The sequence below is a fragment of the Agelaius tricolor genome, unplaced genomic scaffold, assembly GCF_023055355.1.
Source record: "Agelaius tricolor isolate 1412-34295 unplaced genomic scaffold, bAgeTri1.0.p SCAF_29, whole genome shotgun sequence".
Lineage (NCBI taxonomy): Eukaryota > Metazoa > Chordata > Aves > Passeriformes > Icteridae > Agelaius > Agelaius tricolor.
This window is the reverse complement of record NW_027269289.1, coordinates 5,874,742-5,894,001: the sequence shown is the minus strand read 5'-3', so window position 1 is coordinate 5,894,001 and position 19,260 is coordinate 5,874,742. Positions and strand designations below refer to the sequence as shown.

Below are 19,260 nucleotides of genomic sequence, written 5' to 3'. Positions count from 1 at the left end.
AAAAGTCTCTAAGTTCTAATAAAAAGAGCAAACAGGGCTGATTAAAAATAATTTTTATTGAGAAATAATAATTATGCACAACTTTTTAGACCAAATATTTCCCTCAGCTGAGCCCAAGCCCATTTTATTTTAATGGCTGAAAAAAGACGATTCCAGAAGGAATGAAAGTTCTGCACAGCATTTCCTCATGGACCAATGATGGATTTCAATTTTTTACCCCTCCATCATCTTTCCATATCAATATCCTGCATTTGTCCCAGATGGACAAAAATGTGCATCAAACATGGAATTTTTTGGAGTGCCAAATATATCTATGTCATCTATATCTATATCTACATATATCATCTATATATCTGTAGCAACATAGATATACACATGTATATATTTAGATAGATATAGATATATAGACATAGATCTCTATTTATATATATTTATATATTTATATATATAGGTATCTATATATTTATATTTATATATAGATATATATAGATAGATATAGATATCTAGATATCTATTTATATAGATATTTATATATGGATATTTATATATTTATATATATATATTTATAGATAGATATAGATATAGATAGATATAGATATCTAGATATCCATTTATATATATCTCTATATATCTATATTTCTATATGGATATCTATATATTTATATATATAGATATCTAGATATACCTATACATATATATCTATATGTATAGAGATATATATAGATAGCTATATACACATATACTTATATATAAGGACACATATATTTCTATATATATTTGGGAAATATATATATATATATCTATATTGTTCACAACCGAGGCGACAGCAGGGAAGGGGCTCGGAGCGGGCAGAATTCCCCAAAATTCCGCAAATTTCCCCAAAATTCCCCCTCCGGCACCGCTCCGCACGCCCCGCCCAGACCACGCCCCATCCCAGACCACGCCCACACTAGACCACGCCTATGACCACGCCCCAAAACGCCCCAGCCAATGGCTACGCCCCCAGCCCATCACTCCGCCCCTTTCTGCGCACTGACGTCACCGCCCGAGGTGGCGCGAGCCCTTCCGCCGGTGACGTCACGTGGCGCTACCGCGCGCGGCCCCGCCCCCGCCCCGCCCCCGCCCCGCGCCGCTCCGGGACCCCGGGCAGGTAACGGGATGGGGGCTTCGGGATGGGGATTTGGGATGGGGATTTGGGGTACCGGGATGGGGGGCACGGGCTGGGGGCACCGCCGGCACGGCCCCCGCGCTCCCCGCGCGTCCGTCCCCGCCGCTGGCCGCGCCACTCGCGGCTCCCGGACACGGTGCCGCCCCCTTGGCCGCCCACCCTGCCCGGGGAATCGCCCCGCAGGGCTCGGAACGGAGCCCCATGAGCTGCCCCCAAAGGGGATTCGCAGCCCAGAGCCACATCCCGCACCCCACAGCCACCTGTCGCCCGTCCCGCTGCCACCCACAGCCCGCTGTCCCCTGTCCTAAGTGCCCCCTCCCGCAGTCCAGCGCACAGAATTAGGCGAGTCCCCCACTCCTGCGTCTGCCCTGCTCCGCACCCACACCCTGCGTGTCCCAGATCTGCTCCCCAGTCCCGGCTGAGGCCATCCAGCCAGCCAGACAGCATGCCAGCCCTGCCAACCCCTGCCCACGTCCTGGCGGGCACCGATTTCCCGTGCTGGGCAGGGACACCTCGCTCACAGCGATCCCTTTTCCCGCAGGAGCCACCATGGATCTGGTCCTGGAAGCCGCGGACCGGCATCTCCTGACGCCCTACGTGTACCCGGCGGGGTGGCCCGAGGCCGAGCCGTGCCGACAGCTCCTCAGCCTTTTTGTCATCACCAACCTGGGCGCCCTCACCCTCTACCTGCTTTTCGGCACCTTCAGCTACTACTTCATCTTCGACCACGAGCTCAAGAAACATCCCCAGTTCCTGGAGGTGGGTGCTCCTTGCTGGCTGCTCGCCTGTGACCATGGTCACAGGGGTCTGAGGATGGGGGAAGCTCACTGTGATTGGTCATTAATTAGAAACAACCACATGAGACCAATCCCAGACACACCTGTTGCATTCCACAGCAGCAGGTAATCGTTGTTTGCATTTTGTTCCTGAGACTTCTCAGCTTCTTGGGAGGAAAAATCCTAAGAAAAAGATTTTTCATAAAAGATGCCTGTGACATTCACCCATGCCCTGCGTGGCCCTGTCCACCTCGCCATCCCCTTGTCCATCCAAATGTCACCTGTCAGTGGTGTGGCACGGGGTGTCCCTGCTGTCACATCCACCCCTCTCCGCCTGCTCTTGCCCTCCATGATCCCTGTGCCACAACCCACTGACCCCAACACCCAGCTCGAGCGCAGCTGTCCCCATATCAGCAGCACCCTGTGTCCCACACCATGGCACAGATGCCACAACAAAGGGGTGGCCAAGATGCCAGGGTGGCCCCACGGAACAAGGTGAGCCTGGAAATGTCCCCTGTGCCCCTGAATCCTCTTGCCGCACCCCACAGAGCCAGGTAGAAGTGTCCCCTGTGCCCCCGACTCTGTTGTCACACCCCACCTAGAACCAGGTGAGCTCAGAAATGTCCCCTATGCCCCTTGACCCCTCTTGCCACACCCCACAGAACCAGGTGAGCCTGGAAATGTCCCCTGTGCCCCCTGACCCCTCTTGCCACACCCCACAGAACCACGAGATGTCCCCTGTGCCCCCTGACCCCTGTTGCCACACCCAGCAGAGCCAGGTGAGCTCAGAAATGTCCCCTGTGCCCCCTGACCCTGTTGTCACACCCTACAGAACCAGGAGATGTCCCCTGTGCCCCCTGACCCCTCTTGCCACACCCCACAGAACCAGGACATGTCCCCTGTGCCCCTGACCCTGCTGTCACACCCCACAGAACCAGGTGAGCCGGGAGATCTCCTACGCCCTGCGCTCCCTGCCCTGGATCAGTGTCCCCACTGTCGCCCTGTTCTTCGCTGAGGTGCGGGGCTACAGCAAACTCTACGACAACATCGAGGACTCCCCGTATGGTGAGTGACCTCCCTGCACCCCCTGCCACAGCAGGGGCCCCTCCCCACCTGGGTCACCTCACTCAGACCCCATTTCTCCTGATGACAACCCCAGGAAATCCTCCTGGGTACCTGCTGTCCCTGCCTGTCAGCCAAAAGCCCAGGTTCTCTGTAGGGGAGGCACCCAGACACCCTCATTTAGGGTCGTGTCCCCCTGCTTGACACACTCCACCCTCCACAAGAGATCCTGCCCTTCCCTGGCACGGCTCCCAGTGAAACAGCACCTGACTCACCTGCCCTGAGTCACATGGGACAGCCTGAGCCTGTCACCTCAGTGGGGCAGACTCTGACATGACTCACCTGTGTCTCCCACCATGAGGACCATTGTGGAGACCCTCACAGCCTCCTGATGTGCCACCCTGTCTGTCCCCCCAGGCTGGTCTGGTGTCTTCCTCAGCATGCTGTCCTTCCTCTTCTTCACTGACATGGGCATCTACTGGATACACCGTGGTCTCCACCACAAGCTGTTCTATAAGGTATGGGACGGGACAGGGGGCTCTGGACAAGAGTCCTTGTCCTGCTCTGGTGACATTTCCAAGCTCGGGTGGGAATGGCTGAACAAGGCTTCACCATGTGATGGTCATCAATACACTTTCAATTAATCTTCCTCTATATTTCCTAGTATCAAAACCAATAACCAACTGTCATCATCACTCCATAACCACCCCCAAACAAACATAGAATTAACCCCAGAACTGACCCACCCCCCAAAAAACCAAACAAAAATACAAACCATGATGTGACCGTGTTCACAGGGGTCTTAGGATGAGGGAAGAGAGGAGGATCTGACTCCATGTTTCACAAGGCTTGATTTATTATTTTATGATATATATTATATTAAAACTATACTAAAAGAATAGAAGAAAGGATTTCATCAGAAGGCTGGCTAAGAATAGAAAAAGAAGGAATCATAACAAAGGCTTGTAGCTTGGCTCTCTGTCTGAGACAGCTAGGCTGTGATTGGCCATTAATTAGAAACAACCACATGAGCCCAATCCCAGATGCACCTGTTGCATTCCACAGCAGCAGGTAACCACTGCTTACATTTTGTTCCTGAGGCCTCTCAGCTTCTCAGGAGGAAAAATCCTAAGGAAAGGATTTTTCATAAAAGATGTCTGTGACACCATGGTCATAAATCATCAACCAATCACCCACCAAATTTTACGTTCTTGTAGCTTATAAACAGCATGACACTGAAGATGTCAAGCTGGGAGCCCTTTAGGGCACATGTCCCCCTCTCAGTTTGGGTGGTGGTGGCTCAAACAGCATCCCCTGGGGCCATGAATCTGGCTCTGGGGACCCTCTTAAAGGTCCCACCCCGACTGACAGCCCCGTGTCCCCGCAGCGCTTCCACAAGCCCCACCACCTGTGGAAGATCGCCACGCCCTTCGCCAGCCACGCCTTCCACCCCGTGGATGGCTTCATGCAGAGCCTGCCCTACCACATCTACCCCTTCCTGTTCCCCCTGCACAAAGTCACCTACCTGGGCCTCTACATCTTCGTCAATGTCTGGACCATCTCCATCCACGACGGCGATTACCGCGTGCCGCGGCTGCTGCGGCACATCATCAACGGCTCTGCCCACCACACCGACCACCACCTGTACTTTGACTACAACTACGGGCAGTACTTCACCCTCTGGGACAAGATTGGGGGTTCTTACAAGAGCCCCACGTCCTTTGAGGGCAAAGGCCCCCACGATTATTTGCGCAAGCTCCGAGAGAAAGATCCAGGAGCGTCCAACGGCATCGGGGCCTCCAAGAAAGACCCAGGAGCATCCAATGGCACCGTGGCCTCCAAGACTGAGTAGGCTTCCTCTGAGTGTGTCCCTCCTCTGGCTGGATCTTGTCCCATTCCTCACCAGCCACCCAAGACTGTTTCCCACGGACAAAGAGTCCCTGATGATGTGACCAGCGTGGGGTGATTTTTGGTGAGCATCCGACCTGCCCCGCTCCCAGAACAGCAGCACCTGGCCTTGCTCCACACCACAGATCTGTCCTGGTTTTCCTACTGCTTCCCATCCCAGCTCCCTTTGGATCTCTGCTAAGGTCCCCGCGCTGCTTTAGTGCTGTGCTGATGCTTTGCAAGAAGAATAACATGGCACAAATAGAACAGTAACGTGGCACAAATTAACGTGGCTCGTGGCAGGGTCTTTGTTCCACTGCTGCGCCCCTTTGTTGGTGATTCATTGTTCCCATCATAGTGTTCATTGGGACAAGCTGTATTTTGGAAGAAAAGCCTACCTTTTGGAGGTGGTGTGGCTTCTTCTGATGGCTCCCTTGGTGGGACTTCTTGCACTCAACCTCCTTCCTCTTGCCCGGGGATGTCCCATGGAAGCATCATGCCTGTAGGACAGAAGCAGGCTTTGAGTCTTGTGGGTCTCTCTGAGAACACTGAGGGGGAAGAGAGAAGGCCCAGGCACCCAGATGTGAGGGGCAGGGGCTTCTCCTCACTCAAGGGTTCGTGGCCAGCTTCCCCCTTAAGGGCCTGTGTGTTTCCTGCTGAAATCTGGTCACCCCGCCTTTGGGGTGACCCGTGTTTAATAAATCTCAATTGCCAACTTGCCTGCTGTTTGCTCCCTTCTCCTTGGCTCCTGGGGCAGCCTATTTCTGCCCTACAGCACCCATGAGGGGCTTGGCACAGAGCTGTGCTGTGCTGGCAGCAAATTTGGGCCAAAACAGCAGAAATGGGCAAAACACAGAGTGGCCAGAGCCACCTCCAGTGGCCCAAACCTCCTCAGGTGTGACCGTGTCCCTGCACAGCGACACCTGTGCTTTCCCACCCCCTGCTCCCCCAGTTTCACCAGTCCCTGGAGCCCTTGCTGGGGATGGAGACCCTTCTGGAGTCCCTTGCTGTGGTGACAGCCCCTCTGTGAGTCCCTTGCAGTGCTGGCAGCCCCTCTGTGAGTCCCTTGCTGTGGTGACAGCCCCCCTGCTCCTCATGCAGCCTCAGCTGTCCCCAGGCCAAGGCCACACCAGCACACCTGTGGCACCCGGGGAGCACAAGGGACACCTGCCCCACGTCCTGCCAGCACAGTCACACTCTGCCTTCACCTTTTCACCAGCCCAACCTGCTCTCCCCACGTGGACAGCACCCCTGACCCCTGTGTGCTGATTAACCTGGGGTCAAGGCACAGCCCAGATCAAACACGGTGACAACATCACAGGCCTTGGCCACCCTGATTCCCAACCCACTCTTGGAAAGGCCCCAGGGTTCTCAAAACCCCATCCTCCCACCTGGGCACCCCATCCTGGCAGCTTTGGGACAGACAGTGACCCTCACAGGGCACTACATCTTCATTCCCACACAACAAAACTCCCTCAGTGACTCTGCCCAGAGCCACGGTGACCTGCTGTCCTCCAGGGGGACATCACTCTGAGTCAAGACCTCTAAAAGCCTTGTTAGGAGGGTTTATCGTTGTATTGACCCGATAACTGAAGTCCAGGGATGAAATTGCACCACTCTGTGCCCAGTGCACCCTCCCCCGGCCCTTCGGCCTGGCGCTGCCCCGGGGTGGATCTGCAGGCCCCGGGCACGGGCGGGTCGTGTCCTGCCGGTCACACAGCCCCTGCCAGGGCTGCCACATCCCCCGCCGTGGCCTTGGGGCTCCGGCAGCTCTGGCTCTGCTCCCCCGGTGCTGCTGTTGCCACAAGATGGGGATGTTGCTCACCACAGCCATCGCTGGAGCTGCACCTGCGTGGATGCCATTCCTCCTCCTCCTCCTCCTCTCTCGCTATAGGACACGAAAGAACACAAGCGCACAGCGCTGTTCTCAAGGTGTAGAGAAAAAGGGAAGTTTTTTTTCTGACTCCAACATTTATAGTTTCCCAAGAGTGGCAGTGGATTGGAGGGTGACAGTGCCACCTCTCCAATGACACTGGACAGCCCAACAGCCCATCAACTTTCTCCTCCTTCATAAAGGAACGCAAAGCAATCAGTTATTTACAGGAAGAGTGTGAGAAAGTTCCTTACAGGAAAGTCAACATCAGGAGGCTTAGAAAATCCTAAAAGAGCAGGGTGACACTCCTCCTCGTTCCCCCAGGGCTCTCATAGGGACACACACGGGCTGTCCCTGCTCCTGTCCCATGACCCCATTCCTCACGGTTTTCCTGGCATCAGAGCCTTTTCTGCTGATTTTTCTGCAAGAGCTGCCCTGTCCCACCCCACACAGAGCGTTTCCTTCCCTCCTTTCACCCCCACACGTCTGTACCACACACTGAACATCGGCCTCAGAGAGCCCCCAGCACACCAAGAGACCCCGTGGCATGGGAATGCAGCAATTGGGTGCCTCTGGCACAGCCCTGAGCCCTGCAGGAAACCCTACAACCATCATCATCCTCCGAGGAAGGCCCTGAGGCCACTGCCATGGGCGGGATGCTGTCTTTGGTTCCCTGATTCAGCTCCAGCAACCAGCAATGGCTCCTTTAAGCAGCTTTACTCTCTCAGTGAGGCTTTGTGGGAATGGCTGTTCCAGCCCCCCAGTCCCCCAAACCCTCTGGGACCTCTAAAGCTGAGACAGGGAAAGGTCTCAAGGAAGAGGGGAAGGAAAACCAGGGGGCCAGGGGCTCCTCACCTTGCTCCTGGAGTTCACAGCTTTTGCTGCTGATGAAATCCAGATGGACCCTAAAATAAACTCTGCACTGTTCCTCTCTCCCCTTTGCAACAAAAAAAATAAAAATACCTTGGCAAGGGAAACGTGTGTTTCCCTGCACAAAGAAAGAGCCATTCATCTCTGAGCATTTACCAGGGCTGGGCTCACCCAGGAGCTCCTGGCTGAAGCTCCCACCCTGTGCCCACCACGGGGAGCTCACAGGGGCACAGGGACCCTTCTTACACCCTGCAAGAAGCGTGAAAAAAGGGCTGGAAGAGAGACAGCAAACCCCCCAACCACCATTTTCCTCCACTTAGCACTCAGCAAAGGCAGTTCCTCATTTCCTCCTATTTCTTACTCTATTCCTGTTTCTAGTTTGAACCTGCTTTGCCTATCTCACAAAAAGAAATAAATACACTAATGATTAACCAACACTAAAACCCACCACACTCATCAAAATCTCAAAATTAAAAAAAAAAAAAATCTAAAATTAACAAACCAAAATGACTACAATTCTTCATCTCCAGGTCCTTTTTGAGTCCTTCTCATCTGGCCCAGAGATGAGAAGGACTTTACCTTTCTCCTATCTCACAACAAGAAATAAATGCACAAATGATTAACCAACACTAAAACCCACCACACTCATCAACACATTAGTGGCAAAATCTCAAAATTTAAAAAAAAATCTAAAATTAACAAACCAAAATCACTACAATTCCTCATCTCCAGGTCCTTTTTGAGTCCTTCTCGTCTGGCCCAGAGAGCAGCTGCCTGCAGGGATTCCCACACAACAAAACTCCCTCAGTGACTCTGCCCAGAGCCACGGTGACCTCCTGTCCTCCAGGGGGACATCACTCTGAGCCAAGACCTCTAAGAGCCTTGTTAGGAGGGTTTATCATTGTATTGACCCGATAATTGAAATACACTAAGTGGGTTTCTAGGTGAAAGCACCTCGGGGAAGGCTCTGGACAATGTTCCTGCTATTAAAGCAAGTGGAATGAGGGGCAGCAAGATTGCCTTGGGGCTGTCCATGGGATTTACAGGCTCCCATTCCTTCACTGCTGGGCAACATCCTTTTTTATTTTGTTGAATGGTGCATGAGAGGCAGAGGGATTGAAAGCCATCAGTGTGCTCTCAGTACCTCAGGGACAGCAAACCCCCCAAACACCATTTTCCTCCATTTAGCACCTCAGCAAAGACAATTTCTCATTTCCTCCTATTTCTTACTCTATTCCTGTTATAATTTGAACCTGCTTTACCTTTCTCCTAATCCTATCTCACAATAAGAAATAAGTTCACTGATGATTGACCAACACTAAAACCCACCTGAGCTGCTAAGAAATTGCCTGAGCCCATTCCTTAGCAGCAAAATCATGCCCAAAAAACCCACCAGTGCAGGAGATGAGGCTTGGTTGGCTATGCAGGGACAGCACAGGCCTGATGCCAGCGGGCACAATTCTGATTTACTGGGGCTGCTCAAAACGCTGGGCTCCTGCAGGGCAGGATGGGGGAGCAAGGATTTGAGGCAGGAGATTCAAATGACCCTGGGAAATGACAAAATGACATTGGGAGATGGCAGCAAAGATGAGCTGTGCCTCCTGAAAGGGATGCACAGGGACCAGGGGAGCAGCTCCAGGGGAATCCCCACACCTGGGAGCCCAGCACTTTGAGCTGCCCCAATAAATCAGAGTTGTGGCCACTGGCATCAGCCCTGTGCTGTCCCTGCACAACCAGCCAAGCATCACCTCCTGCCCTTTGGTGAGTTATGGGCGTGCTGCCTGTGCCAAGTGTTCTGTGGGAAGCACACGGGCACTGGCACAGCTCAAACCCACCTGCCATGGCTGGGAGAGGGGGCAGAAGGCCCTGGAGAGACCCTGAGGGTTTCTGGCCTCCTACTCCCACCATGTCTTGCTCACCTTCCCAGCTCTGCCCAGGTAAAAACACGGCAGAAATTGAGACGCTTTCCACTGTCCCAGGTTGCTCCAAGGCACATCCAACCCAGCCTTGGACAATTCCAGGGATCCAGGGGCAGCCAGAGCTTCTCTGGGCAACCTGTGCCAGGGTCTCACCACCCTCTCAGGGAGGAATTCCTTCCTAACATCCAATCTAACCCTGCTCTTTGCCAGTTTGAAGCCTTTCCCCTTTACCCTGTCACTCCACACACTCCTAAACAGCTTCTTTACTTCAACACAATTTCCTTTCATTCACTCTTGCTCTCTTCAACTCGATTTCCAGCTGCTTCATTTCTCTTTACTCCATTTCACAGAAATTAACTTGAACTTATTATTTCACTTATTGTTTCACTTCACTTGTTATCTCAACATGAAGAGAAGAAAGAGCAGGGGAAAGGAGAGGGAGAGGAGACGCAGGGAGAGGGGTCCGAGCTTTAACCCATTTCACAGAAATCCACCAGAACTTATTTCACTGCATCTCGTGAAGCTCGGGGAGCCGAGCATCCTCCGGAGAGGCCGAAAAAGAAGGAGAGGAAGAAAAAGAAGAAGAGGGAAGAAACGAGTGAGAAGGAGGCGAGAAGAGGGGAGGGGGCCCGAGTTTTAGTCCACTTCACAGAAATCCACCCGAATTTATTTCACTGCATCTCGTCGGGGAGAGCCGAGCATCCTCTGGAGAGGCCGAAAAAGACGGAGAGGCAAGAAAAAGAAGAAGAGGGAAGGAAACGAAGAAGAGGGAAGAAAAGAGAGAGAAGGAGACGACAAGAGGGGAGGGGGCCCGAGCTTTAATCCATTTCACAGAAATCCACAAGAACTTATTTCCCTGCATCTCGCCGGGGAGCCGAGCATCCTCCGGAGAGGCCGAAAAAGACGGAGAGGGAAGAAAAGAAGAAGAGGGAAGAAAAGAGCGAGAAGGAGGCGAGGGGGTCCGAGCTTTAGTCCATTACACAGAAATCCACCAGAACTTATTTCCCTGCATCTCGTGAAGCTCGGGAAGCCGAGCATCCTCCGGAGAGGCCGAAAAAGACGAAGAGGCCGAAAAAGAAGAAGAGGGAAGAAAAGATCGAGAAGGAGGCGAGAAGAGGCGAGAAGAGGGGAGGGGGCCCGAGCCTCCGTGCCCGCGGGGGGGGCTCGCAGCGGCGGCGCTCGCTGCCCATGCACATTCTCTCCGGGCGGCGGCGCGGCTGCCGCTCCTCCCGGCCCCGCTCGGCCCCGCTCGGCTCCGCTCCGCCCGGCCCCGGCGGCACGAACATGGCGACACGGAGCTGCGGCGGGGCCGGCCGTGCCTGCCCGCTCCCGCGCCGGCTGCTGCCTCTCCTCCCGCTGCTGCTGCTGCTGCCGGTGCCGCTCGCTGCCCGCTCGCCGCCGCCGCTGCTGCTCCGCGCCCCGGGGGCCCCCGCCGAGCCCCCGCGGGGCCGCCGCGCCGCGCCGCGCCCGCCCGAGCCCATCCAGGTGTACGGACAGGTGAGCCCGCAGCGCGGCTGCCGCGGGGGGCACGGACACCGCTCGGGCCCCGAGCTCCATCATCATCATCATCACCGTCACCCCCCCCCGCTCCACAGCCTGCCCCGGGGGTCGCGCCCGGGCAGGGGTCGGTGCGGGGGTTCGCGGCTCTCCATCCCCGCATCCCTGCGGGCTCGGAGGGAGCAGCCAAGGGCACGCGGCGGGGATTGGGGCCGGGCATCCCCGGGAAGGGACGGAGATTCCCTGCGGGCAGCAGCGCCGTGAGCCGGGGATGCTCGCCGTGAGCTGGGCAGGGGGAGGTGACGCCGGGGGAAACCATGGCTCCGTGCGAGGCACCGTGTCCTTCCTTCCCCGCGATCAGGGCTCCTGGCGTGCCCCAGCCATCCTCCGCTGACCCTCGGGAAAGGAGGGGAGCAGAGCCGCTCGCGGCAGGAAAACACAGAAACTGCTATTTCTGAAAGTATCCCTGCTCGGGCTCGATGCACTGGCAAGTTTTGCTGCCAGGACCACGAAGGCTCCCCCTCAGCCCTTCTTTTCCATCTCTTTTGGGTGGTGATGACAAATTACACTCGGACTCTTGGCTGGGGAAAGCTTCAGCTTTTTAAAGGTTCTGCTTTATTTTTGATGTACCCACAAGCTGTCTGCACTTCTCTGCCCTATTTGATCCTCCTTGCTGACACTGCCCGTGTCCCCATCACGTGCCCAAAATGCTGTTTGGGAGGGACATGGCACACTTGAGGAGAGGCTTTGAGCCCTCAGTGACATCTGCCTTTGCCTCCTTGGACGGTGCTTTCCCCCCTGGTGCTCTATAATTTCCCCTTTTTGTTACTTGTAGGATCAGAAGGAGCCAGTCACGAGGCAGGGCTGGCCCTGGAGCTGCTGGAGGGGCACATGCAGGGCTGGTGCTGCTCCTAAAGCCCTTCTGTTCCCTTGTTTAGGGAAAAGCTGTTCCTCCTCCCCTTGAAAATCTGCTTCGCCTCCTCTACCTCCTCAGCGTTTGGCTGTTTTTAGCATAACACAGCTACCCCATTTTAGAAGAAAACATGACACTTGTCTCTCATCCACGGCAAGACATTGGTGGCACTTTCCCTTCTGTCTCCCCGTGCCTTCCATCCTGCCAGGTAGAGAGCAGCTCCAGCAGGGATGTCCCCGTCACCTGCACAGGAGCTGCAGACCCAGGAGGGTGCAGTGACCCTGTCACAATCCAGACCAGGACTAATAGGAAGCAGTGGGAGTTCAACAGTTTGCCACTGTTGGGGATTTTCTCATTGCCTCGAGCTTCCAGGAGGGATTTGCCTGGGGAATGGAGTTGCTCTCACTGGCAGCAGAGCACACAGCACCCGTTCCTTCCTCTGCTGCGGGGCAGGACACACAGATTTGATAGCCCAGGTGTGTCACCAGGACGAGTTGCTCAGCACTAAACAGCATTTCCGAGTTCTCTCAAGTGCCACAGCGCTTCAAATCAGGGCTCTGCCTCAATAAAAGGGGCAAGAGGGAGCCTGTGTGCCCTGGGCTGCGTTACAGACCTGACCACACAAGTTCCTAATGCCTGGCAAGCCGGAAAAGCCGTGCAGCACCGTGCTCAGGGGTCTCGTGCCTGGTCACAAGCACCCAACAATCCCCGTGACCCCCCCTCCCCCAGCTCCCTGGCTCTCCAACAGCAGCAGAAAATCAAAGTGCAGTCCAAGCACTCCCCTGCCAGGGCCATCAGCACAAGGGGCAGTGCTTGGAGCCAGCATCCTCGTGCGGTGTCACTGCAGTCCCTGATCTGGGACACATCCCACTCCCGTGCCTTTGGCAGGTCACTTGGCCATATGCTACGCTCTGGCTCATGCCCCAAAACTCCCTGCCCTTCCCTGGCTCTCTGAAGCAGGCTGGGGGCAGAGCTGAGAGGCCAGGCTCAGCTCAGGGGCTGGGGAGAGCAGGGTTTGCTGCTGGTGGGGCTGATGTCATCAGGGGAGCAGAGGGAGGGAGGCATCGCTCTGTCTGGAAACGAGCAGGGCAAGAACATCCAAAGCCTTTGTAGCTCCTCAGGAGCCAAACACAGCTTACTCAGCACTGTCAGGGACAGGCTCAGAGCCCTCTTGCCTTGGACACCAAAGCACAAGATGTAACTTGGATATTTTTATTTGGACCCTCACTGCTGAGCACATCCTTGCTGGGCAGGCTGCAGCAAAACTTCCCAGGAACATCCCCAGATAACAGGACCAGCAGCTTAACCCCCTTTGTGGCTTCTCCTTGTTTTTTTCTGATTCCAAAGCAGCAGCAATCAGGAGACCAAATGCCTGACTCGAGTCTGTCAGCTTCGAGACAGAGCAGGTTTTGTTCCCTTGCACAGCCCTCACCTCTGTGGGATTGTTGGTGAGGGTTACAATGGACAGACTGTTTGAAGCAGGCACGAGACAGGACTTTTCCAGGATGCCACTGGCAGCAGAGAAGCATCCCCAGGGCAAGAAAATTTCACCCTTGGGGCCAGCAGGGCTCCCTGAACCCCATCCCCAAGCGTGGCACCTCATCCTCCTGGCACGAGCTGCTGGCCCCCAGCACAGGGGCTGGGCTGGCACTCGCCCTCCTGTCCCCTCTCAGCCTTTGTGCTCCTGCCCACACAGCCCAGCTCAGACCTGGCAACACAGAATTGACACAATCACTGGGTTGGAAGAGACCCTAAAGATCACCCAGTCCAACCCAGCCCCAACCCCTCAACTGAACCCTGGCACCCAGAGCCACATCCAGGCTTTGTTAAACACACCCAGGGATGGGGACTCCACCACCTCCCTGGGCAGAACATTCCAGAACTTTATCACCCTTTCTGTAAAATACTTTTTCCTAATATCTAACTTACATAAACAGGGCCTGGCTCCAGGATCTGCCATTTCCACCATCCCACACTGATCCTGGCTGCTGGGTGTGAACCAGCCCCAAACCGCAGGGAATACAACAAACACAGGAGAGCAAAGCAGCCCCTCTGGGTGCCTGTGTGTGCTGGGCTGAGGGGTGACCATGGGAGGGGTGTGGAGAGGCTGTTGTGTCGTGGCTGTGGCACAGGGACAGGAAAAATGCTGGGGCAGGAGCCCAGATTGGGTCTGCGGGTGCTGAGGGGAGTTGTGGGGGCATTCACACTGCTAAAACATCTCTGACCTTGGCCTGCAGGCATCCCTCCCCCTTCTTTGGAAAAGGTTTATCCAAAGCCACCCCCCAAAGCACACAGCTCACAAGAAATCTTTGCCTTAAGCCACGCTAGGACAAAGGGCATCTTCTCTGAGTGCTGGTGGCTCCTGGGGCAGCCAATTCCCCTCTCTGCTGTCGCTGCAGGGCTTGAGCCTCTCCCTGTGCTGTCACCTCTGTGCCTCCCTGTCCCCCGAGCCAGTGTTAGTGCCTGCCCTCACATCATTTTTCTGGGGGAGAACTCTCTTTTCGCTCCCAACCTCCCCGTTTCCTGATGATAACCCATCCTGCCTTTGGGGAAAGCCACCGAGTGTTCATCATTTCCAGCCCATTCACTACGGCCTGACCTCTCATCAGCCCACCACTGACCTTGACCCTGCCCACCCTTCTGTGCTGAGGGAGAGCTCAGATCACCTCCTCTCCATCGTGCAGAGCTGGCAGAGAGCCCTGCTGCTCCCAGGGGAGGCAGAGATTGCTCTGCAGGGCGGGCTCCATCCAGCCCTGGGAGCGCAGACATCAGTCATGCCCCATCACAATGGAACCATGCTCAATTTTGACCTGCCTTGCCAGCCTGGCAGAGCCTTCCCAGATCAGACTTTAACCTTCTGGAGGTGCCCTGTCCCAGCCGTGTCCTTTTCCTCCTCCTCTGTGTTAGGAGACCTTCCTTCCCATTGCTGGGTCTTTCATGGCCACCCTGAGAAGGTTTCCGTGCTCCTGGCATTTGCTTTTTGCCACAGCTTGATCCCTGGAAGCCACACAGTTCCTGCTCCTGGCACCCTAATGGCTGAGAGAGGTATTTGTGGTTTTATTCATTGTTTTTCCCCTCCAGCAGATTCCTCACAGATCCTGTGAGTGCTGTGGTGTCCCAGGGGCATGGCTCAGGCTTTCCAGAGCTGCCATGCCAAGCTCATGGCACACTTTGGACCTCTTCTGCAGCCTTCTTCCCTCGTTATGGGGGAGTAAAATTCATCAGATTGCCAAATCTGCTGGGGAACCCTCCATTCCCATCACATCCCTGCCCCTCTATCAATTGAGGTTGTTCCTGGGGTTGTTTCTGGATTCCTGCCCTGACCCCAATCCTCCTCCTCCCCTCCCTTTCCCATTCTCCTGGAAACAACAGCTCGGGGAGAGCTCTCTTGGTGGTGGCAGGGAGAAAACAGCCCTGCAAGCAGATGATTTCAGTATTAACCAAATTAACACCGGGCCTGGCACTCTGCGAAATGACTCACCCATGTTTCATATCAACGATTTCAGACCCTGGCATTTTCAGTCCGAGCCACGAGCGGCTCCACGGCAGGCACAGGCTGCATTTCCAGCTCTCCTGGCAGGGCTGGCAGCAGATGCTCAGGAGCAGAGCAGAAGGTGCAGAAATGGAGCTTTAGTGGGAGCGTGCAGGGAACGCGGCGTGCTGGGAGAAAGAGCCACCCCTGGCACTCTGGGACCCTGCCAGGGACAGGAGCCACCCCTGGCACTTGGGGCTGTTCTGGGGACAGGAGCCACCCCTGGCACTCTGGGGCTGGGGACAGGAGCCACCCCTGGCACTCTGGGACTCTGCTGGGAGCGGGAGCCACCCCTGGCACTCTGGGACCCTGCCAGGGACAGGAGCCACCCCTGGCACTCTGGGGCTGTTCTGGGGACAGGAGCCACCCCTGGCACTCTGGGGCTGTTCTGGGGACAGGAGCCATCTCTGGCACTCTGGGACTCTGCCAGGGACAGGAGCCACCCCTGGCACTCTGGGACTCTGCTGGGAGCCACCCCTGGCACTCTGGGACCCTGCTGGGAGCCACCCCTGGCACTCTGGGACCAGGCTCCTGCACCAGCCCTGCCAGGGGGAAGACAGGGAGTGGGCACCAAAGGCCTGGCACTTGTCCTCTGCAGCTTCCAGAGAGCTGGAATGAGGAGGAGCACGGGCAGAGAGCCCTCTCTTGTTCTACCCTGTGCTACCCGAGCTTCTGACCCCTTCTGCAGCCCCACCAGCTACTGGGGTCAGAATATTTCACCCATTCCCCTTCTCCACATGTGTTCTGGCAGCTCTGGAGCTGTGATCTGAGCTGATGGCAGCACCTGGGTGGTTTCAGAGTAGCTCAGGATCCTTGCTCTCTGCCAGCCTCGCTTATCACACAGCACTGATAACTCATTAACTATTCAGAAATGCCCTAGGAACTGCATTTGTTTGTAGGTCACTGTGAGGATGGGAAAACACCCCGGTGACCCTTGGAATCTTTGTTCTGCTCTCAGTTTTGCAGCCCTGTGTGACTGTGTTCACCGGGGTCTGAGGATGAGGGAAGAGACAAGGATCTGACTCCATGGTTCAGAAGGCTGATTTATTATTTTATGATATATATTATATTGAAACTATACTAAAAGAATAGAAAAAAAGGATTTCTTCAGAAGGCTGGCTAAGAATAGAAAAAGAAGGAATGATAGCAAAGGCTTTTGGCTCAGCTCTCTGTCCGAGCCAGCTGGGCTGTGATTGGCCATTAATTAGAAACAACCACATGAGCCCAATCCCAATGCACCTGTTGCATTCCACAGCAGCAGATAACCATTGTTTGCATTTTGTTCCTGAGGCCTCTCAGCTTCTCAGGAGGAACAATCCTAAGGAAAGGGTTTTTCATAAAAGATGTGACAGCCCTGAGCTGTCCCAGTTCATCTCCTCCCGAGGAATCCTGAGCACCCACCCTGAGCTGCAGTGCCAGCCCTGGGGCTGGAGCATTAATCCTCAGCAAAGCAAACCCAGGGACACACACAGCGAGCTCCCAGGCCTGCTGGACACCAAGGGTAGCCCCTGGTGCTGTCCTGTCACTTGTCACTGCTGTTACAAGTCACCAGCACACGAGATTTCTGCTGGCAGCTCACCACAGGCAGCAGTGGGATTGCTGCAGGGACAAGTCAGGCTTCCCTCACGGAGCAGGGGCTCTGGGGCTGGCATTTAGAGGGAAGGGCTGTCCCTGCCAGTCACCCACCCCCTGGCCAGCCTGCACCCATTCACCATCTTTGGCCAACCAGCCTCATTCACCTGCTTCACAATCACCCTGCTTCTATTCCCCCTTGCAGCTACCCTAGAGAATAAACTGCTCAAACTCTAATTAACTCCAATAGTTTATAAAAACATTGGTCTTGTAAGCCAAAGCTTGAAGACTAAACCCCTTCTTAGAGTTACCCCACCATCCTATCTCAGGAAGAAAGCATTCAAACCCTCATCTCCAGCTCCCAAAGCTGGCATTTTTCACATTTGTCACATGCCAGGGGTGAGCCACCTCCACAACCAAAATCCTTCTCCAAACTCCAAATCTGGGCACAGGCAACTAAGAGGGATGAGACAGGCAAGGAAGCTGGAAGTTCAGCTGCCAGAGAGCATGGACAGGGCTCCTGTCCCAGCCCTGGGCACTCAGTTCCTGACATCCATCGCTTCTCCAGGCTCAGCAGGGCAACACTTCCACCTCAGCTCCCAGAAATTCCCTCTGCCAGCCCAACCTGGAGCTCCCAGGCCCCAGCTGCATCCCAGGAGCTCATACCTGGGCTCAGGTGGCCCCTCTGGGGCTGTCCTCGTCCCATCCCATTCCTGCAGGGCATTCATTTGTTGGAAGGTGCTGTTAACAAAGAAATACACTCACAGCAAAGCCAGAAACATTGACTCCATTACAGCCTCTGCTGTGTCTTGGCTCCACTTTTCCCCTCCTGGACTTCATTTGGCACCTTGCATATTAGGAGGGCAAATTAGAATTTCATGCATATTTCATATATACTTAATCACTTGGCAAAGACCAAAACACTTCTCCATTAAGTGGAATTTATGCTAAATGCTGTTTCCATTAGGCAAATGGAGGAGGTTACACCAGTTCCCCAGGCAGCTGTCCCCTGCCAGGGGAGGTGGGGACGCTGTGACAGTGCCACAGCAGCAGGGCAGGGTCCCCAACAGCAGCCTCATCCCAAAGTTACTCCCCAAAGCCCATCCTGGTTAATGGGACATCAGCTGCTGGCTCTGGGGTCCTGTTTGGTGCTCCCCTGAGCCACCTGGGTCCCCTCAGAGCTCTGAAGGGCTGCAAGGCAGCAAAAAACAAAAGTGTGACGCTCCTAAACCCAACCAATGCCGTACAACCCCTTCCTGGGAGACTTACAGCATCCTTGTGTTGCTTTCTCCTGCTTTACACCCTCTAGTAAGAGCTGCTCCAACCCTTCCTGCTGAGCTCTTCTCCCTCCTGCCAGGGAGCCAAACCTCACCTGCCCCCAGTTTGCCTTTATATAGGGGCTCTGCCAAGCTCAAACTGCTTGAGCTCCTCAAGGGCTAACAAGGCTCAGCTGGGCCCCCTGAACCCAAACACGTTGCCCCTGCCTCGTTTCTGGGTTTCCCTTCCCTTCTTAAGTCTCCCAGAAAGGGATCTTGGCTTGTCTGCTTTATCTTGCAAGAATAAAAAAGATGCAGAGGAGGTTTGCTGCTGAGGTCAAATCAAGGTGCAGGTAAGAGTCTCCTCGGGTTTTCCTGCTTTTGAAACTCCAAGTGTTGGATTTCTTGTGGAAAAACCCCCAGAGAAGTACTGTTAAAGTTCATACTGAGGTAGTAACAAACCCCTCTTGGCTGGGAGGCTCTAAAGGGCCAAGTTTGTGTTCTAACAGTGCCCAGCTCTAGCCTGGCCACCAAAAAAGCTGCACCCAAAATAACCAACAGAGCTGTGGGAGATTTAAACGGGGTTATTCTGCTTCCAGAGCAGGGGAGGGGGACAGGGAGGGCAGAGCTCAGTTCCACACCCCAGGCTGTCTCAGTGAGCAGCAGCAATTCCTCCTCCTCCTCCTCTGGCCTGTTTCCCTGCATCCTCAAACAGCGTCTCTTCCTTTTAATTTTTATTTTGTTTTCTTTTCTGGCGGGCACGCAGGGCTCTGGCTGCCTGGCTTTGTAGCTGCTGCTGATGGCTGACCTAAATCTGAGCCGTGCTTGGAGCCGGGAGCTCCGGCGGGGTTTGCCCGGTGGAGGGGGGGGGCCCTGCTGGGGAATGCTCCGGCCAGGGGAATGATCGGGCCCCGGGGGATGCTCGGGCCAGGGGG

General features: G+C 54.8%; 2 protein-coding genes across 4 annotated transcripts in view; both read left to right on the top strand.

The window, feature by feature from the left end:
- Window positions 1–1,014: 1,014 nt before the first annotated feature.
- SC5D (sterol-C5-desaturase) lies at window positions 1,015–5,612 on the top strand. 2 transcript variants are annotated; one of them, XM_071449569.1, is made up of 5 exons: window positions 1,015–1,150; window positions 1,710–1,927; window positions 2,877–3,009; window positions 3,424–3,524; window positions 4,394–5,612. In XM_071449569.1, the coding sequence occupies exons 2-5, from the start codon at window positions 1,718–1,720 to the stop codon at window positions 4,856–4,858; spliced, it is 909 nt and encodes a 302-aa protein (XP_071305670.1). In that variant the 5' UTR covers window positions 1,015–1,150; window positions 1,710–1,717; the 3' UTR covers window positions 4,859–5,612. The 2 variants fall into 2 exon arrangements, with proteins under 2 accessions (XP_071305670.1, XP_071305671.1); XM_071449570.1 differs by lacking the exon at window positions 1,015–1,150 and adding an exon at window positions 1,324–1,510.
- A 5,155-nt stretch (window positions 5,613–10,767) lies between these two features.
- Window positions 10,768–19,260, top strand: part of SORL1 (sortilin related receptor 1) — a 58,750-nt gene continuing 50,257 nt past the window's right edge. For both annotated transcript variants that reach the window (XM_071449804.1, XM_071449803.1), the window contains exon 1: window positions 10,768–11,052. In XM_071449804.1, coding sequence (XP_071305905.1) covers window positions 10,840–11,052 — 213 coding nt within the window. In that variant the 5' untranslated portion in view covers window positions 10,768–10,839. The remainder of the gene's footprint in view (window positions 11,053–19,260) is intronic.

Excerpts from the sequence above, each read along its gene's own strand:
- SC5D (XM_071449569.1), top strand. The coding sequence starts at position 1,718 with ATGGATCTGGTCCTGGAAGCCGCGGACCGGCATCTCCTGACGCCCTAC. Across the intron at positions 1,928-2,876 it reads AACATCCCCAGTTCCTGGAG|AACCAGGTGAGCCGGGAGAT; the intron begins GTGGGTGCTCCT and ends CACACCCCACAG. Across the intron at positions 3,525-4,393 it reads ACCACAAGCTGTTCTATAAG|CGCTTCCACAAGCCCCACCA; the intron begins GTATGGGACGGG and ends GTGTCCCCGCAG.